Source organism: Pan troglodytes, chromosome 13, assembly GCF_028858775.2.
Source record: "Pan troglodytes isolate AG18354 chromosome 13, NHGRI_mPanTro3-v2.0_pri, whole genome shotgun sequence".
In the NCBI taxonomy this organism is placed as follows: Eukaryota; Metazoa; Chordata; class Mammalia; order Primates; family Hominidae; genus Pan; species Pan troglodytes.
The window spans coordinates 70,810,480-70,837,474 of record NC_072411.2 but is presented as its reverse complement, the minus strand read 5'-3'; the positions used below and the strand labels follow the sequence as shown (position 1 = coordinate 70,837,474).

Sequence of the window (26,995 nt, the reverse complement as noted above, 5' to 3'; positions counted from 1 at the left end):
AATGAGGAGGAAGCAGAGCCCTGCCCACTTAAACCTCCTCCTCACCCCCTGAGGTAGCCCCTAAGGGCTCCCCACAAACCCCTTGAGCTATAAGGTTTGAAAGCCACTGGGCTTCATGACTGCTGCTGTCCCTTTCCATAGAGGACCCTAAGACTCTGCAAAGGAGGCTGAACCAGGACTCCCTGAGCATGTTGGGTCACCCAGGGCAGTGCCCAAAACTGCCTATCCACTTGGGGATACCCTGGCACTGAGCCTGGGTTGAGCTGGGTAGGAATCCAAATGTATCATCTTTTCCATATCCCCATCTGTAAATCAGAAATGGAGAGAAGTATGTACGCTGTGGGTTGTGAGATAATTAAAGAGATCAAGTATAAGACACATTTAACACAGTGGCTGGTCTATGGGTTGTACTGAATAAGTGGTCTCTCCTGTGATTTTTTCTAGCTTTTGTTCAAAATAATATGCTACATATCATGCCAGTAAATGTTTTTGACATACCCACTTATGACTCCTCAAAAATAGCCTAACTTGATCTTCATTAACGTTATGAGTGCCTTCAAGGCAGAGTCACTCAAACATGAGTGCCTTCATTTACTCAGTGAGCATCTATTGAATGCCTACTCTGTGCCAAGCCCATGCTAGTCACGTGGGACACAAAGACCCTCAAGGAGTTCAGCCTCTAGGGAAAGAGACAGGCAAGTGAACAGAGAATTATAGTGCAGGGTGTAAGAGCTACAACAGATGCAAGCACTAATTCTTCACATAGAACTGAGGAACATTTTTTTGAGACTGGAGACTAGAGTTAAGGAAGGCCTGCCACAGTGGGATGACTGGATCTTAAAGAATGTGTTGAATGGAGCCAGGCAATGAAGGTGATGAAACATCTACCAGGCAGGCGATACAGCCTGTGCAAATGCAGGGACCCAAGTGTGGTGGTGGTGGTGGTGATGCAGGAGTGTGAGTGGGGTGCAAGTGGGGTGGGATTGCAAGTGGCTCAGTAAGGAGAGAGGCAGGGATCATGGGGAGATGGAAAGAGAGAAGGTAAACAGGAAGGCAGAGTTCAGCTCTCGAAGGCCCGTTTATAAAATGATGAGGGCTAAATTTTATCCTAAAGGTCATAGGAGTCTTTGAAGCGTCTTTAACAGGGTCATGGCTACAGAGTGAAAGGCGCGTTAAAGACAGGCACAGGGCCTCAGCTAGCCCACAAGTTCAGGTAACTTTGCTTGGGTTGGAAACGGGGTCCTCTAAAGGGGCACAGCTCTGTCAGAGTAAAAGGCTTAAGGGGTAAGAGTGGATTAGATTTCTGCCTCCATTCATCCCACTCAGCCATGTGCCTTTGTACAACATACAAACTCCACGGCTATAAGGCAGCACTTCTAGGCAGAATAGTTTAAGAGAGTTTTGCCAGAACAGTGGAAGAGGCCATAAAATAAAAAGAAAGCTGTGGATCTCAAAGGGGTTTCAAAGAGAGAAATATGGTCTTGGTCATGAGTTGAGATGGACAGAATCATGGATACAGATGGTCCCAGGCATTGAGCTTGATTGGCTGGGCAGTGGTTCCCAGAAGGAGGACCAGCTTTGGAGAAGAGTGGATAAACCCTGTTTTAGACATATTGACTTTGTGGTTCCATGGGACTTCTAGGTGGAGATGTCCAATATACTGTGATATATATGGTTTGAAGTACAGTTTAGACATGTTCCTAGTACTGCACATTTGTAAATCATCAATATGCAAGAGAGCTAAAGCTGTGGGAGTTAAGGTCACCCAGGATGATGGTAGAGTAGATTATTTTTCAAATATTTAATTTCAATTTTTTATTGCTTTGTTGACAGTGTCCGCAATGAATCATGGATTGAACAAGTGGCCAACTATACCTCCTTCTTTTATTCTTTTCTTTTTAATGTCCAGAGCAGCAGTTCTTGGCATTTGAAAACCTGATCTTAAACTCCCTCACAGAGGAACAATTGATTTTCCAGTCAAAGCCTGTTTAAACATTAGCTCTGAGGATGCAGGAAGCCAAACATTCACAAAGTGTTTCTGAGAATGTACCTTTGTCTCTCTAAATCTGATCTGTAATTGTATTAAAGTGAATCTGATAACTTTGGCATTAGGCATTCTAGTAGCTGCTATGTTTCTCTGGCTAAATCTGTTTGCTACTGCAAAAAAAGAAGCTGAGGTAGCTAATTGGATAAAAGAAGCTAAGCATGACCATGAATTGCAGAATATCCAGGCAAAAGAGTGTTTTAGTAACAACTGTACTTTTCTATCACCACCCAATTAGATTAAGTGCAAGAGGGCAGCTGAGTTTGGAAAGGAAACATTCTCTGGCCTGGCAGCTTGATTGTGGTGCTGCCTCTGGTATCCAAGTGCTAATACAGAACTCTGTCAAGCAGAACCACATTCCAGGAGCTCTTAAGTAAGGGGTCTGGAAATGCATACCTCCAAGGACAATAAAGGCCTTCTTCTCATAATGTAGATATAATAATTTTTAAAAACTCTTAACTATCTTTCATTTATTTAAAAAAATTTGTTTATGAAAATAGAGATGGGTTGTGCTTTGTTGACCAGGCTGGTCTCAAACTCCTGGCCTCAAGCAATCCTCCCATCTTGGCCTCCCAAAATGCTAGGATTACAGGCATGAGCCACTGCACCCAGCCCATTTATTTATTTAGTCAGTCTGCAAGTATTTACTGAATGCATTTTAGGTGGCAGGTACCCCTCATTCAAAACCCCATGTCCTCCTTCACTGTATCTTGAATTATGCTGGCCACAGATTTGCCTTCATCATTGTCTGTCATAACCCTCAATGGAAATGCCTACTGAATATATTCCAAGACTACCATTTTACTTGTCTTATTGGGTTTCCCATTACTTGTCTGTAACCTTAAGTAACAAGATAGTTTCTTTTGAAGAGTAATGGCTTTCCAGGTATTTTTCTAATACAAGGGAAGGTTACCATTGGTTCACATGTAATAAGCCCACCTTTAAGAGGAAAATAAGGGCAAGGCGCATTTCTAGATAGCTGGTGGGAATCTGCCTTCTATCCAATGTATATCTAGAGGAGGAATTTCTGACTTCACAGAATGGGGAGAGTCAAGGCAAATGTAATCCCAGCCATGCTGTGACCATCCATCCTTGTTGATATGGTTTAATAACCATAACCAACATAATTGTTGACTCAGTTCAAACACACTAGGAAGAGGGAGTGACCTCAGAATCACATCACTGTGTGGGAGAGAAATGATCCAGCCCTGAGAAGTGAAGTGGCCTATATCTTTGCCTGCTAATACACAGAAATGCTGTCTAAAAGTATACAATGTGCCACAAATTCATAGATTAATAGAATATTTGTGTCCATTAGAAAAGAGTTCTCCCCAAATGCCATCTCTTTTAGTGTGGACAAGCATCCTTCAGGTTAACTACATGATCTAAAAGCTGAGCAAGGGGAGGAAACTTGAAAGCTCAAGACGAGGAGACACCGCAAATGTACATTTACCAGGAATCAATACAAAGCAACTTTAAAAATGGCTTCTTGGCTAAGGGGAAATAATTTAATTGTAAAAGTTTAGCTAAAGCATTTATTACATAAATGACCTAATATGTAGCATAATTTTTTTGATCTAGGTAAAATATTAGATCTGTTCTTTGTACTCATACTATACTGTTTTTGTGCAGGAATGTGCTTGTAATTTTGCTAACCAGTAGACTCTTGAGATGTTCAAATTCTAAATTCTTCTCTATAAGGATGTAAAGCTATGAGGGGAGATATCTTTAGCTACCCAAGTGTTTCTTCCCCACTGGATATATTTGTCACTCTAGAATAAGTGAATGGAGGGTTTCACACATTAATAGGTCCAGGGCAGATGGCAGCCCTAGGAAGAGACTTCAAGAAAACAAAAATAAGAAATGAAGGCTCTGCTGTATGAAGAAAGTGGATGTCGGTGGCAAGGTGGGGATATGGAGTGATTTAGAAAAAAGAAAAACAGTGAGACAGGCTTCAAGCAGAGACTCCCTCAGAGTTTTTCAGTTCACTGTGAGTCTGTTTAGCAGCAGGCATCATCTATTGCCTGTCTTCTATCTTCACAGCTCTCTACCAGGCACTAATTTTGAACTCTCAGACACCAAATAATTAATGCCCAGATGACTACAACCCACGTTACATGCCTGGCTGATACATGCATAGATTCTTCCTGCTCTGCAGGCAGAAGGTGGCTTTCTAATCTGGGTAATGAGTTGAATTCATAGGATTCATACAAATAACGGGTCTTATTTTAAATAATTTCCTTTGAGACTGATAACAATATTTTCTTACAGAAGAAATTCCCTCTCAGATGGCACCTCCCGCTTTCTCTGTCGTGGAACCAGAGCAATTTGGCTGTTAGGATAGAAGTTACTTCATATTTAAAATGTTTCTCTTTTTGACTCCTTTTGATAAATCTGGTTTTGTTCTTTATAAAAGTCTGTTTCAGCTCTCTCATATCTTTCTTTGGCCTCATTTATTTGGTGCTGATAAAGCTAATGTTTTCCTTTTGTCTTGACCTTGAAGGAAACCAAAACATTCCTCTCAAAAATGCTGCGGGTTGTTGAGTTTAAAAAAGGTTAAAACAAAGGGACACACTCTGCCCCTCTCTCTGCCTTTCCCACCTAAAGACAGTCCAACACTTGCTTATCTGCTCAGAGATAGTGGTGCCAGAGGATCTAGGAGCAGACTTTACTCTTCCTGTATATTTACCTTCCCACATTTTCCTGCCTTTTGGAAGCCCAAAGATGCTATCTTCTTTGTCCCTGTTAGGATTTCTGGCTCTTTGGTGAAATACTATTTAAGCATGACCCCTAAGCCACTGCCTTGAGAGAGAAATACTTTTGAACTAAGGCCTCTCCCATGTGATGGGTATAGCATGTGTTAATAAGTTTCTGCTTGTTTTTCTTTTGTTAATCTAACTCGTTTTCAGAAGAGTATCTCAACTAAGAACTTGAAAAGCGAGAGAAAAGAAATTATGTTTTCTCCCCTACAACCTACTAATTCAGGATGCAATCAATCCATGGCATCTTTGGTCTTATGGCACACATTCATTATTTTAAATCTGAAATGGTTTAAACAGTCTTCTGAAGGTCTCTTTAGAGTTGCTTATTACGGAGCTATCTAGAAGTAGGGAAAAGGCCTAAAAGGTCCCTTATAACCAAATTCACTCCTTGGGTTTTCTCATTTCAAGCAGGGCTTTCATAACTTTCTTGACTGAGTTAAATGTGCTCATTTCAGCACAGTGAACAGGTTTACACATGATCATACCTAGTACTAAGAAGACGATGCTGAAAATGGTGACTTTTCATTCATCCACCTGACAGTGACTAAGGAAATCAAAAGGCCAGGCTCTAAGAGGTCAGCATACAATGATGAGTAAGACTGCCTCTGCCCTTCTAGGGGAGAGAAAAATGTAAATAATTGCTGTCGGTGTGAAAAGTACAATAATGAGACTATGCATCAGATCCAACAGTGGGCCCCAGGAGAGGGTAATAAACCCAGTCTGAGGAATCAGAAGAGACTTGACTGAGCCTTCCTAAGCTGAATTACTTCCTGCTGTTTCTTGATTTTTATGGCATCCAGTTGATAAATGTGCAATAGGGGAGAATCACTCTTCAAGCAATCTCTCGAGTACCAAAATATAACACCACATTCTGGAAAGTAGGACAGCTTGTAATCACTCCTCCAGTCATATCACTTGCTACAACTAAAGAGGAAGAACCATTTATTGCAAATGTGCATTTTGTACCTTTGCTGAAGAACAGATGTGACCTGTTTGCAGAAATTCTCTCCATTTTGAGAAAACTCCTTTAGGTTCTTGTATACTTTATTATACTGAAAAACAAGAAAAATAACAAAAAAAAAACAATGAACAGGAAGATTACGAGCAACTCTGAAGATAGAGCACCTATAAATTCAGAAAACTACTATAACCATGACTGTCATTATAAAGGATCGTGCAGCTACAGGCATTTATACCTTTTGGATGAGTTCTTAAAATAAAGATGAAGTCTCTTCTACCTGGATATGAAAGACCCAGGAGAACTTTTCAAAAATGAAGCTGATCTATTTCTCCCCTTGGCCAAATGCAAACAATTCAGCAGTGGGGTGCATTTGGAGTCTGGTTTCCTGTCACCCCTATTGTTCTCAGGAAGGACAAAAAAATACATTCTGAAGGACACCACATAACTATTTTATGTCCCCTCCTGCACATATAAACTTCAAAATAATATTTCTGGGGCTCATGACAAACTATGAGCCATTAGAGTGAGCCTTTCTTGTCTGAGATATGAAACTGTCAGTAAATAACCTGGTAAGAAAACTTTGTCCTAGTCCTCTCTCTGTCTCATTTAATTCCAGTAAGAAAAATGTTATCATAATGAGTTGAACATTTTGGTTAAACCAAACCGTTATAAATTTATTAATTACCCTTTATAAATTCATGTATATTTGAATTTATCCTGCAGACACGAGAATTTCCAGTAAAAGTTTTTGTCATTTGATTTAGAACTCCACAATGTCTTCCTGGAAACTATAAATGTAGACTTTGATGACAACAGATTTTAAGTGCCCAAACAGAGAAGCTAAATGTCAATTGATTCTGCAGCTTTTTCTGACACAGAGCAAGTGAATTAGATGATGGAATATCCCAGACACACTCTCTCCTGGTTTCCATCTGGGAGGTGCAACAGCAGATTGCATTTTTCAAAATGAGATTTTACATAAGAGGACCCAAATTCAGTATGGACTGAGGGCTGCGCTGTTCTTTGCTCATACAATGAGCCAGCCTATTCCAGTGTTCAAATATCGCCAGCATTCAGTTGGGCACCATATCGAGAAGGGAAAAAGGAAGGAAATTCACATTTACTGAGTGCCTCCTATTGCAGCAGGCACATTCACAAACACACAACCCCTCAGGGCCCAGAAAGCCATTCAGTCAACAAAGCACTTGGTATGTGGTGCTTAGCAGAGTATCAAACTAAGGACATAGGGTGACAGAGGAGGAAAGACCTAAAGAAATGAGGTAATCCAGGTCCCTACCTTTGGGGATGGAACAAACCAGTGCCTAGGATACAGGAACAGTCTTACCATATCTATTTACCCTTATGCAGTAGTTTAACTTTCCTGTGAATTTAACACAGAAAGCTGTGATAGGACTTGGTAGATGTATATTAATATTAGCAAACCACTTCCTTGAAACTGCTTGGGACACAAGGAGAGTGGTGAGGGTGCAAAGCTTTAATGAGGAAATTGCTAATTTCTAAAGCAGAGTTTGTAAAATCCTGTGGCTGCTGGCACCAGTCAGGCACCTGAATGAGTGAGGAGGAGGGTGAGGACCGTGAACTGGTGAGGCAGCTGCTAGAACCATTCTGGCCCATCACTGCCACCTGGAATGTGGCCCAGAAAAGCCAGATCTCCCACTTTGTCCAAAAAAGCTGAAATCAGGATTTGCATCCAAAACATGATTTTTTTTTAATGGTAGCAAACAATTCACAAATTAAAAACCTCTCTGCAGTGTAAACAAGACACGCTTGTAGTGAGGTTCCAATTTGTAGCCTCTCTCATGAAGGAAAAATAATCCTCCTGTCAGAGTCATGAAAGTAAAATCACTATTTGGCAATCAAGCTTTCTAATTTTTACTTCCAATAAAACTAACTTTTTATTATTTTTATTATTTATTTTTTATATATATATATAAATATTAAATATTAAATATATAAATATTTTAATAAAATAATATAATAATATATTTATTATTATCAGACCATATATGAATGGTCTGATACTATTAAGGCCTCCTTCCTCCCCTTACAGCACACTGGGAAAGTTTAAGGGAGTATTTTCAAATTGTGAGAAGACCTGCAGTAAAGAAACTTGTTTAACCTCTTTGTTTACTCCTATGTTACCTAAACATTTCCACTAGATTTCTCCCTAAGCCTTTTGTTTTCTTCTATAATACTTAATAGCATCCCATGAAACACACCTCAGTGTCATGAGAAGAAAATGCCTAAATGTTTAGTGGGGTACATGCTCCTGAAATAAGGTCATTTCTCAGCCTCCCTCACCCTTTGATCTATAACCATGTGACTGAAAGCTATCCAAGGAGATGTGAGGGAAGGTTTTGTATGAGGTTTCAGTAAAGGCTTGTTTGCCCTCTTTTCTTCCTTCTGGACTTGAAAATGAAGGCCAAAGCCATAAAGTGGTATTGAGATTGGACATAATGCATTAAGATCACAGAGTGGAAAGAGAAAAAGAGCCTGGGTCCCTGATGGCTGTGAAGAACACCACACGAGCCCTCAACTCTCTACTTTTGGATTTATTTTATGTGTAAGAAAAATACAATGTTGTTTTTTAAAGACATATGTATTTGGGGTTTTTCTAATATGCAGCTGAACATAGTTCTAACTCATACAGGGTCTTTTTGCTTTGAATTATGAAACACTTTTATGTTTCATAACATAATGATACAGAAAATAATAATACACATTATGTACTCACTACCTAAGTTATAGAGATTGTAACACTTTGCTTCTGCTCTCTCTTTAAACAACTATTTTTTTCCTTTTCATAATTTATTTGGCTATTCTGAGGCATTTATTCTAACATATGAACATTTGTCTAATTACATTTCTTTTTAAATCCCCGTTGGGATCCTAATTGGAATTGTATTACATACATGTATCAATTTGGGAAAATTGACTTTTTAATGGTGTTTAGACTTTCTATCCAAGGACATAGTAAGTTTTTGCATTTGTTCAAATTTTATTTTATGTTCAATAAAATTTTATGATTTTCTTTATAGGTCCTGTGGCTTTCTTATTTGATTTATTTAGAAATATCTCACAGTATTAAGCTATGGATTTTTATGTATTGTCTTATTGACTTCTCTCCAGCCCACAGCAAAGCAGAAACAAAGACTCAACAAAAAGCCATGGGGCCTTGTGCAAGAGAGAAAGACCTGGATGCATGTTTACGGAGTAAATTCTTCTGCTCTCAAACACACTATAAAGCTGGGGCTGAGGATGGGAGAAAAGAAAGCAGAGAGATGGATTCGAGGGATTTAGAGTGGGAAGGAGAAAAAGAACCTCCCATTAGGGGAAGCAGGAGTGGAAGGAAGGGACTCTGAGATGAAATGTCCTAAGGGAAAGGCCCTACCAGTCCACCATCGCCACAGGATAGTCTGCACATAGAAGTTACCTATGGGAGAGAACAAGGGACCCTGGACATCAAGCGTGGAATGGGGGCATGTAGAGAAAACTCTGCTCATAACCAATGTAGAAATGAGTAGAACCAGTTGAGAATTTTTCTATGTGCTTGGGTTACAGGGGCTGCTGCATTTCCTAAACTTATCAAGCCATCAAAACTCCCTAAGACACATTTTTAAATACTGTCTCAAGGGAACTAGTTTTAGGAGGCTAGGCCATGCTGAAAGTTTATAAGCCAGTGATTGAAAACTCAATTGCCTTCAGTGGTAGTGGTGAAGCCTGTGGCAAAGGCATTCACATTCAACCTCTTAAAATAAGGGGCTGCTGGAACAAAGCACAGTCTACGGCTTCCATTGACCCTTGGGCTACCAGGTCTAGATTTTGGAAGATAATTTTCTGTCATTTCATAGACCAGTACTTTCTACCTTTTGTCCCAAAATGGTGCACATAGCAAATATTTGTACTGGAAGAGTGTGGTAAATGGACAAAATTGTTCCAGGAAGAGGGAACTGGCCCATGGCTTTGCCTCGTACCTCGCTCCCAGCCATACTCTGCCAATTCAAGGGTGCAGAGGATTTGTGTCTAAGGTACACCTGTAACCCACCCTCAAACCTCAAACTCCAGTATGCCCAGGCACATGCAAGTTGCGAAGATCTTCATACTTGTTGTTAATTTAGCGATCAGATAAGAGATGTGCTTATAAGAGCAATGGAGAGAATCTTTACCCTTGATCCTATATACTATACGCCAAAAATTCCCCCAACAAACCTTGATCCAGATTGAGATAAAGGTGACATCAATAAATAAAAGATTTGCTAAGAATATTTTCATTATCCCAGCATAAACCCTTATTTAGAATCAATGATTCTGTACTTTTCATTATGTACCATCTACTGAGACTTGGAGACAAAAACTGTGAAAAGCAGACCCACTTAAATGCTACAGCAGACTTCCAGAGACCATATAGTTCTCTCTCTCTCTCTCTCTCTGTGTGTGTGTGTGTGTGTGTATGTGTGTGTGTGTTCAGAAAATCTTGGAACTTACCTGCTTTGTGGGGGTGAAATCACTTGACTTTAGTTTTGGTTGTCTCACTCCTACCTCACCACACTCCCACCCACCAGAGAGGACTCTGAAAGGGTTCCATGGAGCACAGTTTGCAAGCCACCAAAGTCTAATTCCCTTATTTACAGTTAAGACCCAAAGAGATAAGGATAACCTAATTAGTTAGAGACAGAGTTGTGATTAGAAATGTTAGGTATGAAAATCAATTAGAGAATCCATCAGAAACAAATACATTTATAAATGGCTAATCTGTATAATCACACTAAGTTTACTCCAAGTTATAGTAGCCTTTAAGTGTTATGTGCAATACAGCTGGCTTCTTGATGTCATTAACCAGCACAAGAAGAAGGGCTTGCTGAGAAGAAGTGCAGTCAGGTGGAAGGCAATTTTGGTGTTCTTTTCCTACCCATTGAGCTTTTAAATATCCTAACCCCCTATCAAATATTCATTCCAGGGAATAATCTACTATTGATTCTACATCTCCATATGAATTCATATTAATATGCTGCTTCTCCTGGGGACCATTAATTATTGGGGAAAAAAACATTATGAGGTTTTTCTCCCCTGATAAAGGGATTTCAGTCTGGTAGTGGAATACCTGGGATCTTCCTGAGCCCCTAAAAAAATAATAACCCCTTCTCAAATAGACAACTGGTCTATTTGACAGACATTTCCCATTCGGCCATTAGGAAAATGTTTCTTCCCAGCACTTGTAAGCAAATTCTGTTGATAAATATAGCCATTACAAAAAACATTTAGTAATCCAGCCAGTCAGCACATGAAATGTTTAGACAGGTGACTTGTAAAGATTATAAAGTGCCTATATCAAGCTTGGCCTACCTGCTCTTTCTGCTTGAATGATTAAGAGGGTTAAATTTAGTTCTAGAAAAAGTTATAGAAAAATTTATTTTTATTGATGCTAGTACAGAAGAATTTTTTTTGATTAGTGATGATCCTCACAGTGTTAAAGAAACCATGATATTCCACTTAAATTTAACACAATGAACTTTGCTGACTGCCTTTACTATGCCAGGCACTGTGCTACTGATATCATGTGAGTTCTGATTCACTGGGGGTGATGTTTCAAAGCACTGCCCCTCTCTGAAGGGATTCCATGTACTTGTTCACCATCTGCGTAGTATTTGGAATCCCTGTGGCAGACTGTCATAGATTACGGGATATGGAACATTAAAGAGCATAGTCTACTCCATCCTTTCCTCCTTTTACTTTACACACGAGGAAACAGAGGTCCAAGAAATGTGGAATGGCATGTTACACATCTCACTGATGCACACTGGGGAGGCTGTGGGCCACGTGACACCGATGCCATATGCAGCCTCCTTCTGTATTTTTGCAGTGAGTCAGATTCTCCTAGGAGCTACGGACCATGGCACCGGCACCATCTGAGTTAGTGACAGTCATTGTCTGATATCCAGGCTAAGCCACCAAGATGGGAAGCTCAGGTTGGCATCTGAGCCAGGTTACCAACCTGAGGAGCAGCCTGGTGCCATTTCAATGGCCGATGACATGCGGGGAGGGGCTGACTGTGTGGCGCCCAGAAGACTTGCTTTGACAGACCCCTTCCTGGATACTGTATGAGTGTGTAAAAAGCAAAAATTTGGCTACAGCTTGTTACTTGTCCTTGATTTCTATGTGATTGTTTGATAGGAAGGTGCTATTAATACTTTCTTATGATCGGATTCTTTCCCTTAGAGATAATTGGACCTTACTTCCTCGCCTTTCTTGCACATGGATTTGAAGATGAGTTCCCTAGACATATTTTTAGGTTTAAGAGCTAAACCTAAACCTTCATAGGCAATGAAACATCAAGGCCCAGAGCCAATTCTTTTCCTTGTCAAAAACAGAACTTTAAAGATATCTTACAGATATCTTTTTCAAATAAGTTCTGACACTCTCAAGATTAATCCTGCACAGCATTTAGGCAATCTTATGCCACCCTGGCAACAATTTGAACTCAAACACTGACCTTGCTCTTTGAGGTTGAAAGGCCCAGCTGTCAGTCTATTTTGCCCATTAGAGCTTGATCTAAAAGAGATTTTTAAATCTTTTCGTACCATGAGCTCTTTTTGTAGTCTCATGAAACCTATTTGATTCAGAATAACATTTTTAAGTAGCGTAGGGTTACAAAGGAAATGAATTATATATTTTTTAGAATGTATTTTTAAAATTATGATATTATGTGCTTTTTTATTAACATACTAAATTACATATCTTAAGTATTACCAACATTTTGAAGTCAGGTTGAATGTAAATATTTCTAGATATGTGCAACAACTGTAATGTTATTATAAAATTTCTGATTTTTATTGGTTACAAAGTCACAGACACTATACAGATATTACTAATAGTATTGGGGCTTGTTGCCTATATTCTGGATTGAATAAAATTCTAAATTTCAGTTAGAAATTAGTACAAATAGAGATTTTTTTTCACTGAATTTCATGCAACCCACTGAGTTGCATACATGGGTACATTGGTGTGGGCCCGGTTAAGAACAGTAGCTAAGCTAATACTTTATGAATTGTGCTCTGTGCAACTCTAGGGACTCATGGAAGGGGACATTTTGCAGGTGGTTAAAGCTTTGGGTTCTTTTATAAAACTACCTAAATGTTTCATGAGGCACTCATTTGCAGTCCATTTCCTTGTCTTATTTTGTTCCCAAACCGCAGATTCATCTTCACATAGCATTGTTCCCCAAGTACAAGCTAAGAATGTGCCAGGAAATCAACTTGAACACTTGATTAAGATGAAACAATTGCAAATAAATAAATGTTCTGTGACTTTAGAGGGTTTGGAAACCCAGGCTGAAGGGATATCCGCCCTCCCCATGACTCCCGGATACTTTTGGTGGCAATGAGCCCATACAGATGACCTTCAAAGTTTTAGACAAGGACAGGAGTCCTTGGCCCAGCATAGCACAAGGAACTATTCAGCATGCCAGGGAGTGGAGCTTTAAGCAGACACAGAAGTGTGGTTATGGGTTGCCTTGGGGGCTGCTGAAAGAAAACATTTCTCCACATCTGAAGACTGACTTTGCTGCCTACAAAAAGGATGTTAGACCTTCAGTTTCTTTTTTATGGATTTATTTCTTCTTCTCTTTTTAAACTTAATTAAAGCTGCCCACCATTTCCCTGTCTTCTGTCCATTGCACCCTTCCCCTGGTGTTAATTTTCTTTTTTGGTTACTATTAGCGCCAAGATTTTGCTGCCACCTACCCCATCCCTGTCCTGGCCTGCCGCCCCTATACAAAAACATTGAGGTAGGAGTGTTGAGACAGGAGAGGATTTAACAGTTTAGTAAGGGAGCAACCTCAAGGAGAGAAAAATAAATGATAAAAGACTTTTTAAAAATTATTCATAATTAACAATGGAGAGAACACTGAGATTGAAGTAATTAAAGGGGGAAGTTTCACTCTTAAAAATCTATATATAACCATATCATTGGAATTTGTTTCTACATTAAGCACAAATTATTTCTGTATTTAAAAAAGGAAAATTAGGCAGAATTGGCTACTATGTTGTCATTATTAAAATTACTAGTCATTTATGAGTTCATCTCATTTAGCTCATCTGATTTTCTGCAATAGTAACTATAGTTCCATTTTTTTCCAACCATGTGCTTTTCTTATCCATTGAATAAACAAAAAGGCAATCAATAATCCTCTGCTGATCTTTTTCTTTATGGCTTTATCTCAGCGCCCATTTATCTGCCACCCCACAGTTTGTGTTATCAATACATGAAGGATGACTGCAACCTCCTGCTTATGATGTCACCAATCTTAGCTTTTCAGCCCCATGTGTTGGGATAAAACACTGACCCTCCTTAATTACTTTATTTTCAAAGTAAACATATCCCCCCCTTTATTTTAGTTGCTTCTTATTTCCTAAATTACATCTCTGCTATTGCCGCCAGAGACCTCACAATGTCTTTGGACTTCTGACCAAACTTATATTTTTGGTAGTGCTCCAAACATTACCAAAACGAACAAACATGGAACAAACACGCTGCTAAACCAGTCTGAGAGCCACTGCAGGCCAGGCAGAGTGGGGAGTCTATCCTTCCTCCTGCAGGACTTGTGATCCTTGACTCAAAAAAATGAGGGTGAAAAGGCACAAAAACTTTCCTCCCTCACTTTATTCTCAGAGCCAAAAATTGGCTGCAGACATTCTGTGTGTTTTTGTATCCACTCCACACACGATGTTGGCACCATGGGTGTATGTCTTAAGAATGTTTTCCAAACAGCCACCATCTGGATCCAAATATGAGGCTTTACTCACTCAAAACTTTTTCCAAGAATATGAGAAGGAAAGATGACAATTACCTGCCCTGTCATTTCCTAGAAAAAGCTCTGTTTTTAAACTGAACCAAAGAAAAACCACAAACTTTTGTACCACAGCCAATATCTAAATGTGTTTGATTTCTGAGTGTCTCAAATTTCTTAAGTTAAAATCCATTAATATACAAATCCACCCTCCACCCTCCTCACACGCAGGCACACAAACCACACTGAGCTACTCACCGGACAATCTGTCAGTGGGTCCCTCATGTTGAAATGTGTCTGGCTTTTGTCCTTTCACCTACGCTCCAGCATTCTGGACACTGTAATCAAGGTTGGGTGTGTCCTGGACTTCCGGGATTCAAAGGGCCTAGAGTACGTCAGTCCTTGTCAAACATTCCAAGGAGGAAGTCCCAGCCCTGGACTTTCATCCCGTTTGTGTCCTGAGAAAGTAAAGAACTGCTCTGGGTCAAGACGGCCAGGGTGAGATAGTGAGAATGACTTCTGTAAACCCTCAGAGGGCAAGATCCTGAGTCCTGAACAGCGTAACATTGAGAGAAGGCAGAGAAGCTGTAACATGTCTCCAATAATTCTTGCGCTTGGTCTGACAGTGCAGGAACACATATCCTCTCAGCTTGCAGTATTAATCATGCTTTTTATTTTCTGTATTGTATGATGCTTTCACCTTTGGGGACCTCATGGACTTGGAGACAGACTGCCTCTCTGAGGGTTAGCTAATTCCTAGAGAGAGCAAACAACTGGCCTGTGAGCACTCCTTTAATATGCAAACCAACAAATCCAGAGCCCAAACCCCCCACCATCTCCGTTACCCAGTTCTCAAATACCAAGCCCATATTCCCCCACCCCCTAAATCCCACAGGGCCAGACACCAAACAACTAGGAACCTACACCTATAGAACTATAACTATAGAATGTTCAGAAACAGCTATCAGGAGCAAAGCGTACATTAACCACTTCTCTGAGCCTAACTCCACACTCGCTCCAGCCCCAACAGGATCAAGAGGCTAAGCTTTCAATGTAAAGAAAAAATTGCCTAGATCTGGCCTCATTTTTCATCACTCAAAAGGATAGACAGAACAAGAACTCAACCACAGCTTCAGTTCTATTGCATTCCCTGTACCTGCGGTCCCAGTTGCCAATCATTAGATTTCCAATGAATGGCCTATTGATGTATGACAGCCACTTGCTAGACTGTGGACAGTTCTGTTTGACTGGCAGGCAAGGGCAGGCCCCAGTTTGAAAGGAGCTCCATCAACACAGTCCAGTGGAACACTTCAGAGTTTAAAAGCATTCAGTTTTCACCTGACTGGCTGACTCAGCCTCCATTCACCTGCTCCTGGTGTGCAGGCTCCATTCAAAGTCCCTAGAAATAAGCCAGTTGCAGTGGCTCATGCATGTAATCCAAGCACTTTGGGAGGCCGAGCCTAGAGGGTCACTTGAGGCCAGGAGTTTGAGAGCAGCCTGGGCAATATAGCAAGAGATTCCTATCTCTATAATTTTTTTTTTTAATTAGGATGTGGTGGTATGTGCCTGTAGTCCCAGCTACTCAAGAGGTTGAGGCAGAAGGATTTCTTGGGTCTAGGGGTTCAAAGCTGGGCAATAGAGTGAGACTCTACTTCTAAAAAAAAAAAAAAAAAAAAAGCTTCCAGAAACAACGTAGAAGAGTCAGGGGACAATTAAGGAAAAGAACTTGCCTTGCAACAAGAGTGGAGAGGAGGGGTCTTTTCCACACACTTAATGCCCTCCCTCTTTGCTTATCCAAAGAACTTGATCACTGGAGGTTACAACAATCTTGGGTAGCTACCACAGGGCTAGAATTAGACAAAGCAACTCTGTATAATAAAAGAAATTTAGGTCAGGCACAGTGGCACACACCTGTAATCTTAGCACTTTGGGAGGCTGAGATGGGAAGACTGCTTGAGGCCAGGAGTTCGAGACCAGCCTGGTCAACATAGCAAGACCCCATCTCTTTTTTTTTTTTTTTTTTTTTTTTAAAGAAATTTAGAGACAGGATATACACTGAGGTTAATAACATGTAACTCAAATTCCCACTTGAGAGGGCTTCTCTGCCCTCAGAGATTTTAGATAAACTTGTCCGGAGCCACCGTTCCAGGACTTGGGACAGCTCAATGTTTTCTCTGTGATTCCTGCCCCATTTTTCTTGCTGTTCTGTTTCATTTCAGTCCCAACTGAGTCCAAACTGAGGAAATTGGCCTCCCTTGCCAGTTTCCATAAGAAGTGCTGTCACACAAAGCCTACTGTGATCTTTGTATATGAATTATAGATTGGTAGGGTACTCCTATCTCCAAACTCCTCATGTGTGCCATTCCCAGTGGGCTGACTAGCTTTCCCTCAGACCTCCTGGACATCTGCTGAATTAAAATCCTTCCATCTTGCTCCTGTCTGCCACTGGGCTGTTGTAAGGGCAGCAGGGCATCCCGGCTGAATCCAGACTGAGAATTAGAATTTGGCTATTTGCTGAGCTTCTCGGAGGAATGTTTGAATGTGCAAAAAGCCTTGATTTTGGAGGTCAGAAATAGGTTGGTATCGTTTATCCTTTGTCACAATAATGCTGTGTAACAAACAGAAACCCAGTGGCTTCAAATGACAGAGACTTTATTTGGTTCACAAATCTGTAGTTTAGCTGGGTGGATCTTCAGGTGTCCCCTGACCTCACTCATGTAAAAGCAGGTCATCTACACAGGGCTTGGCATCTGGGCTTTTCTGGGCAGGGGGCTGGCTGGGAGCTAGCTGTTGGCTGAGGCCGTATTTCATCAGCTGGTAGTCTAACCAGGCTCTTCTCAGGGTATGGCAGAGGAGCCACAAGAGTGAGTGGAAGAGCTCGAGGCCTCTGGAGGTACAGCTTAAAATGGACATCCCATCATTTCAGCCACATCCAGCTGATCAAAGCCAGTCATGGGCCAGCCCAGATTAAAGGGGTGAGGAGAGCTTCCACTTCATAATAGGAGGAACTTAGTGTCCCATTGCAAAGGGCATAGAGACAGAGAGGGGCAGACAATTGTAGTTTTCCATTCAATTTACTACAATGGCTGCTTAATATTTGTTCTTGAATGACTAGAGATAAAGCAGCAAGGACAAGGAGCAGGTGGCTGGTATATGTCTTTCTTTCCCTCTCCCCAATCCAGCCTGGGGTGACACGTTTTGAACCTCAGCAGACTGGGGTTAGGAAGAGAAACAAGAGGACCTAAATCATAAAAGACTCTAGACGGATAAGGGCTGTTCTCTCCTCTGACCCCACATTCCACCCTACACATACTCTGCTAAGGAGCACAGCAAAAAGCACCTCTCCTGGGTATGGGTTGTGAGGAGGCAGCAGCAGGGAGAACCTGCTAAGGTGTCTTCAGCCACTGAGGCTCAGGTAGGTGAGGCATCTTAATGAGAAGGATAGAGCAGACCGCAGTGAGCACATTTGTCCCCGAGCATGTGAGAATTCCTCCAGTCCCCAGAAATGGCCCAAGGGGACTTTGGGAGGAGGAGACTGAGTTCCCATGTGAGTAAGAGGAGCAAAGAATCTTGTAGTTTTGGAATTAATATTAACAACCTCATTTGTACCTACAGGCTGATGAGAATGTGAACCTAAAGGAAAAAACAACTGAGGCCAACTTAATATAAGTAGAGCATTTACTTGGGCCAAGCTTGAGGGCTGCAACCCAAGAGCATAGTTTCAAGTGGCCCTGAGTATACGCTCTGGTTAGCAGCAGGTACAAGTAGGTTTTCAAAGGAGAAGAAGAGGAAGAGGAAGCTCCTGAGTTGTTTGCCAAGAATTTCCATGAAAATAACACAAGCTATTGATTGGCTATACACTGTTCTGTGTATCACAAATTCCAGGACCATAAAGATAGCAGATGAGGCAGCTAGTCAGGAACAAAATGCCTTTACATGATTGCTTCTAGGCGTGGGTTCAAGGAGGCAGAGCAAGACTTGAGCCCCATACTCCCCTCTCTGGGCCTGATAAATTTTGCATACCTCATATAGCTCAGACTGCTCTAAGCCATTTTTCTTTTCTCAAGAACTATCTTCTGTCTGTCTGTCTGTCTGTCTATCTATCGATCGATTGATCAATCGAAGCATCTCCTCCAAGAAGGTATGCCATTCACACTTTCTGAAAATTTTAATGCACAAAGAGTCCTTTTGAGTTCTCCGTTCTCAGATTCGTCTCTGGTCCTACATTTCTGACCCGCACTCATACTCTGGCTGCTTTCCAGCCTGGCTTCCGGTTAGATTTACTGTCTGACCTCTCCTATCCTAATCTTCCTGCTTTCTTTCTCAGTCTCTGCTCAGCATGTGCCTTCCTGGTATGGCCTCTCTGCAGAAAGAAAACCTGCAACGGATTCCCTTCCAGGGTCTGGCCTGGAAGCTGCTCTGCTGGACTCCAACTTTGACATGTTGTGCTGCCTCTAAGGGGAGTTAACAACATGAGTACGCATTTATGAAGTATTCACAAATATTGGGTGTTGGTAAGCTAGTAAGAAAAAGGAGCCCAAATGTAATAGAAGCTCATGGCAATTCAAAACTTGCCTTGGAAGTTTCTTTAGTAGCCAAAGCGTGCAAAGAATTGGCAACAGCATGAATGTCATCAACTGAGACCTAGTTAAATACTTTATGGTAATATGAGCCCACATTTAAAGGACATACCACGTGTCAGGCACCATTCTAAGTGTTTTACAAATACAATTGGCTCTCCATATCCCTGGGTTCTGCATCTGTAGATTGAAAATAATAATTTTAAAAATAACAATAAAAATACAAATAAGTATTTATGACTATTTATATAACGTTTACATAGCATTAGGTATTATGAGTTACCTAGAGATGATTTAAAGTACATGGGAGGATGTGTGTAGGTTATATGCAAATATGACACTATTTTATATAAGGGACTTGAATATCTTTGGATTTTGATATGAGGGGGTATCCTGAAACCAATGCCCCATGGATACTGAGGGATGACTTATTAACTTATTTAATCATCACAGTTATCATTTGAGGTAGATATGTATTATTTTGATCCTTATAATACCCACAGGGCAACAGAGGCACAAGGTAGAGACAGGGTCTCACCATGTTGCCCAAGCTTGTCTCAAACTCCTGAACTCCAGCGATCCATCTGTCTTGGCCTCCCAAAGTGCTGGGATTACAGAAGTGAACCACCACACCAAGCAACATTAAAAAAAAAAAAATTTAAGGTTAACACTTATGCTAACTTTAATTTTAAAAAAAGAACTGACAGTTGAGATGATGACATGTTATTTTTGTATCTCTAGGATTTTGCTTATGCTGTCTCTTCCAGTGGGAAGTCCTTCTAGCTTTATGTTGGCCCAGCTGACTTTTACTTATTTCCAAAGTCTAGCTTGTGTTGCTTTCCCCAGAGAGAGTGAACTCTTGCCTTTGTACTACTGCTATCCATTGCACACATCTCTTTTACTTTGTTTATCTTATTGTGTTGAAAGTATTAGTTTAGGCTGGGTGTGGCAGCTCATGCCTGTTATCTCAATACTTTGGGAGGCTGTAGCAGAAGGGTTGCTTGAGCCCAGGAGTTCGAGACCAGCCTGGGCAACATGGTAAAACCCCATCTCTACCAAAAATAAAAAATAAAAAAACTAGTCAAGCATGGTGGTACGTAACTGTAGTCCCAGCTATTCAGGAGGCTGAGGTGGGAGGATCACCTGAGCTTGGGGAAATTGAGCCTGCAATAAGCCGTGTTCAAGCCACCACACTCCATCCAGCCTGGGTGACAGAGAGAGACCTTGTCTCCAAAAAAAAAAAAAAAAAAAGAGAAAGAAAAAAAGGAAAGTATGAGTTCAATGGTCTGCCTCCCACAGTACTCAGTGAGCTCCTCATAGCTAAGTATCTGGAGCAAAGTAAGTGTTCAATAAATAATTGCTTTCATTTGATTGAATTAAATACTGAGAGAGTGACTTCATTAGCAAGTTTCTCTTTTTTGGCAAGGCAGGGGATATTGTTTACGGGTAGGCCCATATCCTCAGCTATCAGGAAGCAGAGTTCAAAACACTGAGACAGAAGATAAGTGTGACCTTCTGGGCAGGAACTCTAAAATGGGAAATGGCTCCAATGCACTTGGGAGGCTCTGACACTGATTAAAATGGCCTTGACAAGCAGGAAACGAAGTAGGATTCCTCAAGAATCCCAAGGGGCCACTTAGAGAACTTTCTTGGAGGTTTGTTGGTTAAAAGATATAAACAGATGAGGTAAGGAGAGTCTTGGGACTGAGAATAAAATCGAAGAGTGCCCTAATGTTAAGAATAAGTTTGGGAGAGCTGGAGTCTAGAATGAGCAGAGTTCTGACAAGTTTGCCAAGAACATCTAAGAGAATTTTTGCTATATTCACAGCAAGATTACTGTAAAGGGACAGCCCCTGGGCTTGGGGCAGCTGGCCTGCTGGTATTGAAGACCAAGTGAGCAGGAGTACTTAGCCAAGCTGCTGGGGTCCAGCGGTTAAGGGGTCAGGTGGGAGCAGCTAGCTGTCAGCAGGCCACATCTTCAAGAGCGCTTTCTTCCTAGGACTAGCTATGACATGGGTGACACGTCTTGACACACCTTAACATGTCTTCCGAAGGCCAACTCCCGGTTCTGAGTCCTGGACGACGCCTAGTCCTTGGCCTGTTTGAGCTGACAGAGGAGCAGCAGCTTTCCCTGTTGTCACTGCATGCACATAAGTGCCATGGCAGTGTTTACCATATATGACATCACTTCCACCAATCACCCTCAGATGGAAGTGTAGAAGCAATCTCATTCTGATTAAGTTACTCTTATTTTCAGTATGGGATCATTGCAGTGATTAGTTTTCTTAATTTCCATATCTCTCCAAAGCTGAAAGATACATTTCTGAAGCCTTGCCTTAATGCACGTATTTTTTAAAAAAATTTTTAAGGGTTTCGGCCTTTGCCCACAGCCTCAGGATGGAAGAAAAAAAACTATCCAACTTAGAAGCACTTATGAGTACTTTAAACTGTGGCAGAAGCAGTGGGGACAAACACTAATGCTGTTATTGTTAATAGCCAGCCTAATTTGTAGCATCTAAGGTAACTTTTATGCTGTTTGTACTAATTACTTTGTGTTTGTAAAAATTGCACAAGATAAGCTTTTTGCCTCATAACACTTCATTGAAATTACTTAATTTTTAAATCTGAGCCCAAATGGTCACAATTAACTTATTATATACATGCAAAACTGTCTTATAGTCAGTGTAATAGGGTTTAATTTTTATTATGCATGTCCAAATTTCATATAATTTTAAAACTCCAGGTGTTAATGGAGAAAGAAGAGGAAACCAAATAGATTAATTTGCATAAAACAAGTTAGTATAAATTTACTTTCCCACAATAAGCCCTAGGAAATGAAGACTAATGGACAACTAATTAACAGTCAAGTCATCCTATAGCTGTGATCTATGGCTTTAACTTCCAAAGGAAAGCATGAGAACAAGGACATTTTACAAATGCAGATTTGTTCAAATTATATTATATCTTCATTTAATCACCTGTGTTAATATTTATGTGCCATTACTTCCATTAAGCTCATCTGCGATCAGTCTTACAAATCTCAATCTAAATGTACACTAGAATGTCTAGTATAGAGTCGTTTTAGTCTCCAGGGCACATTATGAGTTGGGCATTTCTGCATATGTAAATAAATTGCCAACAGTGGGATTTATTCATCTTTTCCACCTTGGTCCCCTCTACACTTTATAAGTAATGGATTTATAGTTATTTCCTATAAATCATTGCCAGGTTATGGAGATGGAGTCTTAGAGAAGAAACAAAAGCATGCCAAATGCTTATTTATTGTGATTTTTTCCTGTGGCAGCAACTGAGAGGCTGGTGGATGGGTGTGGGAAGTGATAGAGCTTTACTCTTTACTGGATTTCCTTTTGCACCTTTGAAATTTTATATGCTGTGCCTGCAATACCTGTTAAAAAGTATTTACTAAGAGCCAGGTGCAGTGGCACACCTGCAATCCCAGCTACTCAGGAGGCTGAGGCAGGAGGATCCCTTGAGCCCAGGAGTTTGAGACCTGCCTAGGCAACATGGTGAGATCCCATATTAATTTTTTAAAAAGTATACGTTAATTTTTTTAAGCCATTTTACACCCCTGAGACTGAGGGCACCCTGTCCACTCGAACTTAGGTTCAGTCAAACAGCCCTCTGAGTACTGTTAAAAATCATCCCCTGGGCTGGGCGTGGTAGCTCACGCCTGTAAGCCTAGCACTTTGGGAGGCCGAGGCGGGTGGATCACAAGGTCAGGAGATCGAGACCATCCTGGCTAACACAGTGAAACCCCGTCTCTAGTAAAAACACAAAAAATTAGCCAGGTGCGGTGGCGGGCACCTGTAGTCCCAGCTACTTAGGAGGCTGAGGCAGGAGAATGGTGCGAACCTGGGAGGCGGAGCTTGCAGTGAGCTGAGATCGTGCCACTGCACTCCAGCCTGGGCAACAGAGCGAGACTCCGTCTCAAAAAAAAAAAAAAAAAAAAAAATCATCCCTTTTGTCTTCTTACTCAAATTCTTTAATCTGTAAGTCAGCTCCCCTCACAACTCTTCTGAAATGATTCTACTGAAAAACACGAGTTCTTTCATTTTGCCTCTCTGTAGCATTTTACACAATTGATAATTCATTCATGTGTATTCATCCATTCACTCATTCATTCCGGGATGTCTTATGAAGCACCCTCTTTGTCCCAGGCATTAACAAGAGATCCAAGGAGGAACAAGTGCCAATCCCTTCTTTCAAGGACAGCAGTTTGATGAAGGAAGGTTATATTACTCTATGACAGATTATGAAGATTATGATAGATATGATGATAGATATGATAGACAGATTATGAAGATATGATATGATATAGAAGAGGTCTTTACAGAAATGTAATGGGAATTACAAAGAGGTATCCAACTCAGCCTAGTTGGGAATGAAGGGAAACACAGAAAATGCTGGTAAGAGATAGTCACACTTGCTGACACTTGATATGCATGTATCAGTTGTGTTTACATAACAGAAACTATTCTGTTGTATCCAGAAAATTATAAATCTCTCAAGAATGCTTTGAGCACACAGTTTGCATGGGACCTTATAGTTCATGAGGCTTGGAAGATACTCAGAGGCCAGATAATGGGATGACTCCAGTGCCATGTTTTAACTTTAACCAAAAGGTAAATAGAGTCACAAAAGGGTCTTTCTTCTCTCCACATAGGAACTTACGCATATTTGTGATATTTAGATTTTGTTTTGTTTTCTTTTTTGAGACAGGGTCTCACTCTGTCACTCAGGCTGGAGTGCAGTGACATGATCTTGGCTCACTGCAACCTCTGCCTCCCAAACTCAAGCAATCTTCCCGCCTCAGCCTTCCAAGCAGTTAGAGCTAAAGGTGTGTGCCACCGGGCCCAGCTAATTTATTTTTTATTTTTTGTAGAGATGAGGTTTCACCATATTGCCCAGGCTGGTTTCAAAGCTCCTGGGCTCAAGCAATCCACCCACCTCAGCCTTCCAAAGTGCTGGGATTACAGGTGTGAGCCATGGCGCCTGGCCAATATTTAGATTTTAGTTTTAGACTCTTCATTCTGATGGTAGCGTAGAAACTCTAAAGAGAACTGAGATAAGGATTAGGAAGAGTGGGGAGGCTGTTGCCAGGAACCAGGAGAAAAATGGTGAGGCCTTAACTAACCCAGGTGGCAGTGGTAGAGTTTTAAAACGGAACCAGCAAGACTGGGTGATGGACTGGATTAAGGATAAGTAATGAGGGAGTGGGAGGAATCTAGAACGAAGCCCAAGTTTCTGGTATCTTCCTCAAAATTCCCTTCTCTATGGCTTCCATGGGAGGGACTAAAGAACAGGAGTTAATGATATAGGCTTTGGAGTGTTGAGAAGTCAAAAGTTGGCCACACTACAAATTAGTATGCTAACTTTGGGAGAAATTTCTTAGCCCCTTTGAGTTTCAGTTTCCTGTTATGTAAATGGAAGTAATACCATATATTTCACAGCAGAGTATACATAACGACTGTTCAATAAACATTTACTATTATTACTGTTATTGGGATCACTTTATTTTTTGCAGAATAAAGATATTAAAGATAATTTTATGGCCAGGTATGCTGGCTATAATCCCAGCACTTTCGGAGGCCGAGGCAGGTGGATCACCTGAGGTCAGGAGTTCAGACTAGCCTGAGCAACATGGCAAAAACTGTGTCTCTACTAAAAATACAAAAAAAAACAAAACAAAACAAACAAACAAACAAACAAAAAATTAGCTGAGTGTGGTGTTAAGCACCTGTGGTCCCAGCTACTCAGGAGCCTGAGGCAGAAGAATTACTTGAATCCGGGAGACAGAGGTTGCAGTGAGTCAAGATCGCACCACTGCACTCCAGCCTGGGTGACAGAGCGAGACTCCATCTCAAAAAATAAAATAAAATAAAGATAATTTTATATTATACATACAAAACACTAAAAAATATAACTATTCTAATTCAAAAACTTACAAAACTCACATGACTACACCAAACAATTTAGAATTCTCAAGAAGTTTTATTTAATGCATTTTTTTCTTTCACTAAATTTTTCCTTTGATAATTTGAGTCACTTGTAACACTTTATGACTCTTGAAAGTCATAGATGGCATCCTCATTTTAAAAGAATAAACATTTTGCATCTAGAGATCTGAAAATTTTACTTAGGACATTAAGATTTTGAAAACAAATATATTTACAAAAATTAATTCAAGATGGATTAAAGACTTACATGTTAGACCTAAAACCATAAAAACCCTAGAAGAAAACCCAGGCAATACCATTCAGGACATAGGCATGGGCAAGGACTTCATGTCTAAAACACCAAAAGCAATGGCAACAAAAGCCAAAATTGACAAATGGGATCTAATTAAACTAAAGAGCTTCTGCACAGCAAAAGAAACCACCATCAGAGTGAACAGGCAACCTACAGAATGGGAGAAAATTTTCGCAACCTACTCATCTGACGAAGGGCTAATATCCAGAATCTAAAATGAACTCAAACAAATTTACAAGAAAAAAACAACCCCATCAAAAAGTGGGTGAAGGATATGAACAGACACTTCTCAAAAGAAGACATTTATGCAGCCAAAAAACACATGAAAAAATGCTCACCATCACTGGCCATCAGAGAAATGCAAATCAAAACCACAATGAGATACCATCTCACACCAGTTAGAATGGTGATCATTAAAAAGTCAGGAAACAACCCAGGTGCTGGAGAGGATGTGGAGAAATAGGAACACTTTTACACTGTTGGTGGGACTGTAAACTAGTTCAACCATTGTGGAAGACAGTGTGGCAATTCCTCAGGAATCTAGAACTAGAAATACTATTTGACCCAGCCATGCCATTACTGGGTATATACCCAAAGGATTATAAATCATGCTGCTATAAACACACATGCACACGTATGTTTATTGTGGCACTATTCACAATAGCAAAGACTTGGAACCAACCCAAATGTCCAACAATGATAGACTGGATTAAGAAAATGTGGCACATATACACCATGGAATACTACGCAGCCATAAAAAGGGATGAGTTCATGTCCTTTATAGGGACATGGATGAAAATGGAAACCATCATTCTCAGCAAACTATCGCAAGGACAAAAAACCAAACACCGCATGTTCTCACTCACAGGTGGGAATTGAACAATGAGAACACATGGACACAGGAAGGGGAACATCACACACTGGGGACTGTTGTGGGGTGGGGAAAGGGGGGAGGGATAGCATTAGGAGATATACCTAATGTTAAATGATGAGTTAATGGGTGCAGCACACCAACATGGCACATGTATACATAGGTAACAAACCTGCACATTGTGACATGTACCCTAAAACTTAAAGTGTAATAATAATAAAATTTAAAAAAAGAAAACAAATATATTGATTAAAAATACTCTCAAAGTTACAAACAAATTGCAAGTTCATTACAAGGATTTTTTTCCTTTTGTCCTGAATAAGTTGCCAATCTAATGCTCCTTCACCTTCTAATATTTTAGTGTGCATTTCCTTCAAACAAGGATGTTCTCCAACAAAACCAAAATACAACCATCAAAAGCAGGAAATTGAAATGGATTCATCACTACTATCTAACCCTGAGTTCCACCAATTGTCCTGCCTAAGTTCCCCATAGCAACAGGATCCAGTTCAGTATCGTGCCTGGCATTCAGTCACTGTTTCTTTAGTTTCCACTCTGGAACAGTTCTTAGCTCCTCCTTGGCTTTCCTGCCATTGACAGACTTGAAGATGACCAGTTAATTATTTTATGTAACGTCCTTCAATTTGGACTTATCTGATGTTTGCTCATGATCAGATTCAGGTTTCGTATCTTTGGCAGGA

At 40.6% G+C, this 26,995-nt stretch overlaps 1 protein-coding gene across 11 annotated transcripts in view; it reads right to left on the bottom strand.

The window, feature by feature from the left end:
- NOSTRIN (nitric oxide synthase trafficking) overlaps positions 1-26,995 on the bottom strand; it is a 78,546-nt gene that overhangs the window by 47,584 nt on the left and 3,967 nt on the right. For 3 of the 11 annotated variants that reach the window (XM_009443641.5, XM_054679100.2, XM_054679099.2), the window contains exons 4-5: positions 14,832-15,329; positions 5,773-5,858 (exon numbers count right to left, since the gene is read on the bottom strand). In XM_009443641.5, coding sequence (XP_009441916.1) covers positions 5,773-5,858; positions 14,832-14,858 — 113 coding nt within the window. In that variant the 5' untranslated portion in view covers positions 14,859-15,329. Of the gene's footprint in view, positions 1-5,772; positions 5,859-14,831; positions 15,330-16,303; positions 16,442-19,265; positions 19,334-26,995 lie in introns of all 11 variants that reach the window. The other 8 variants (XM_054679096.2, XM_054679098.2, XM_054679101.2 and 5 more) reach the window with 6 other exon arrangements.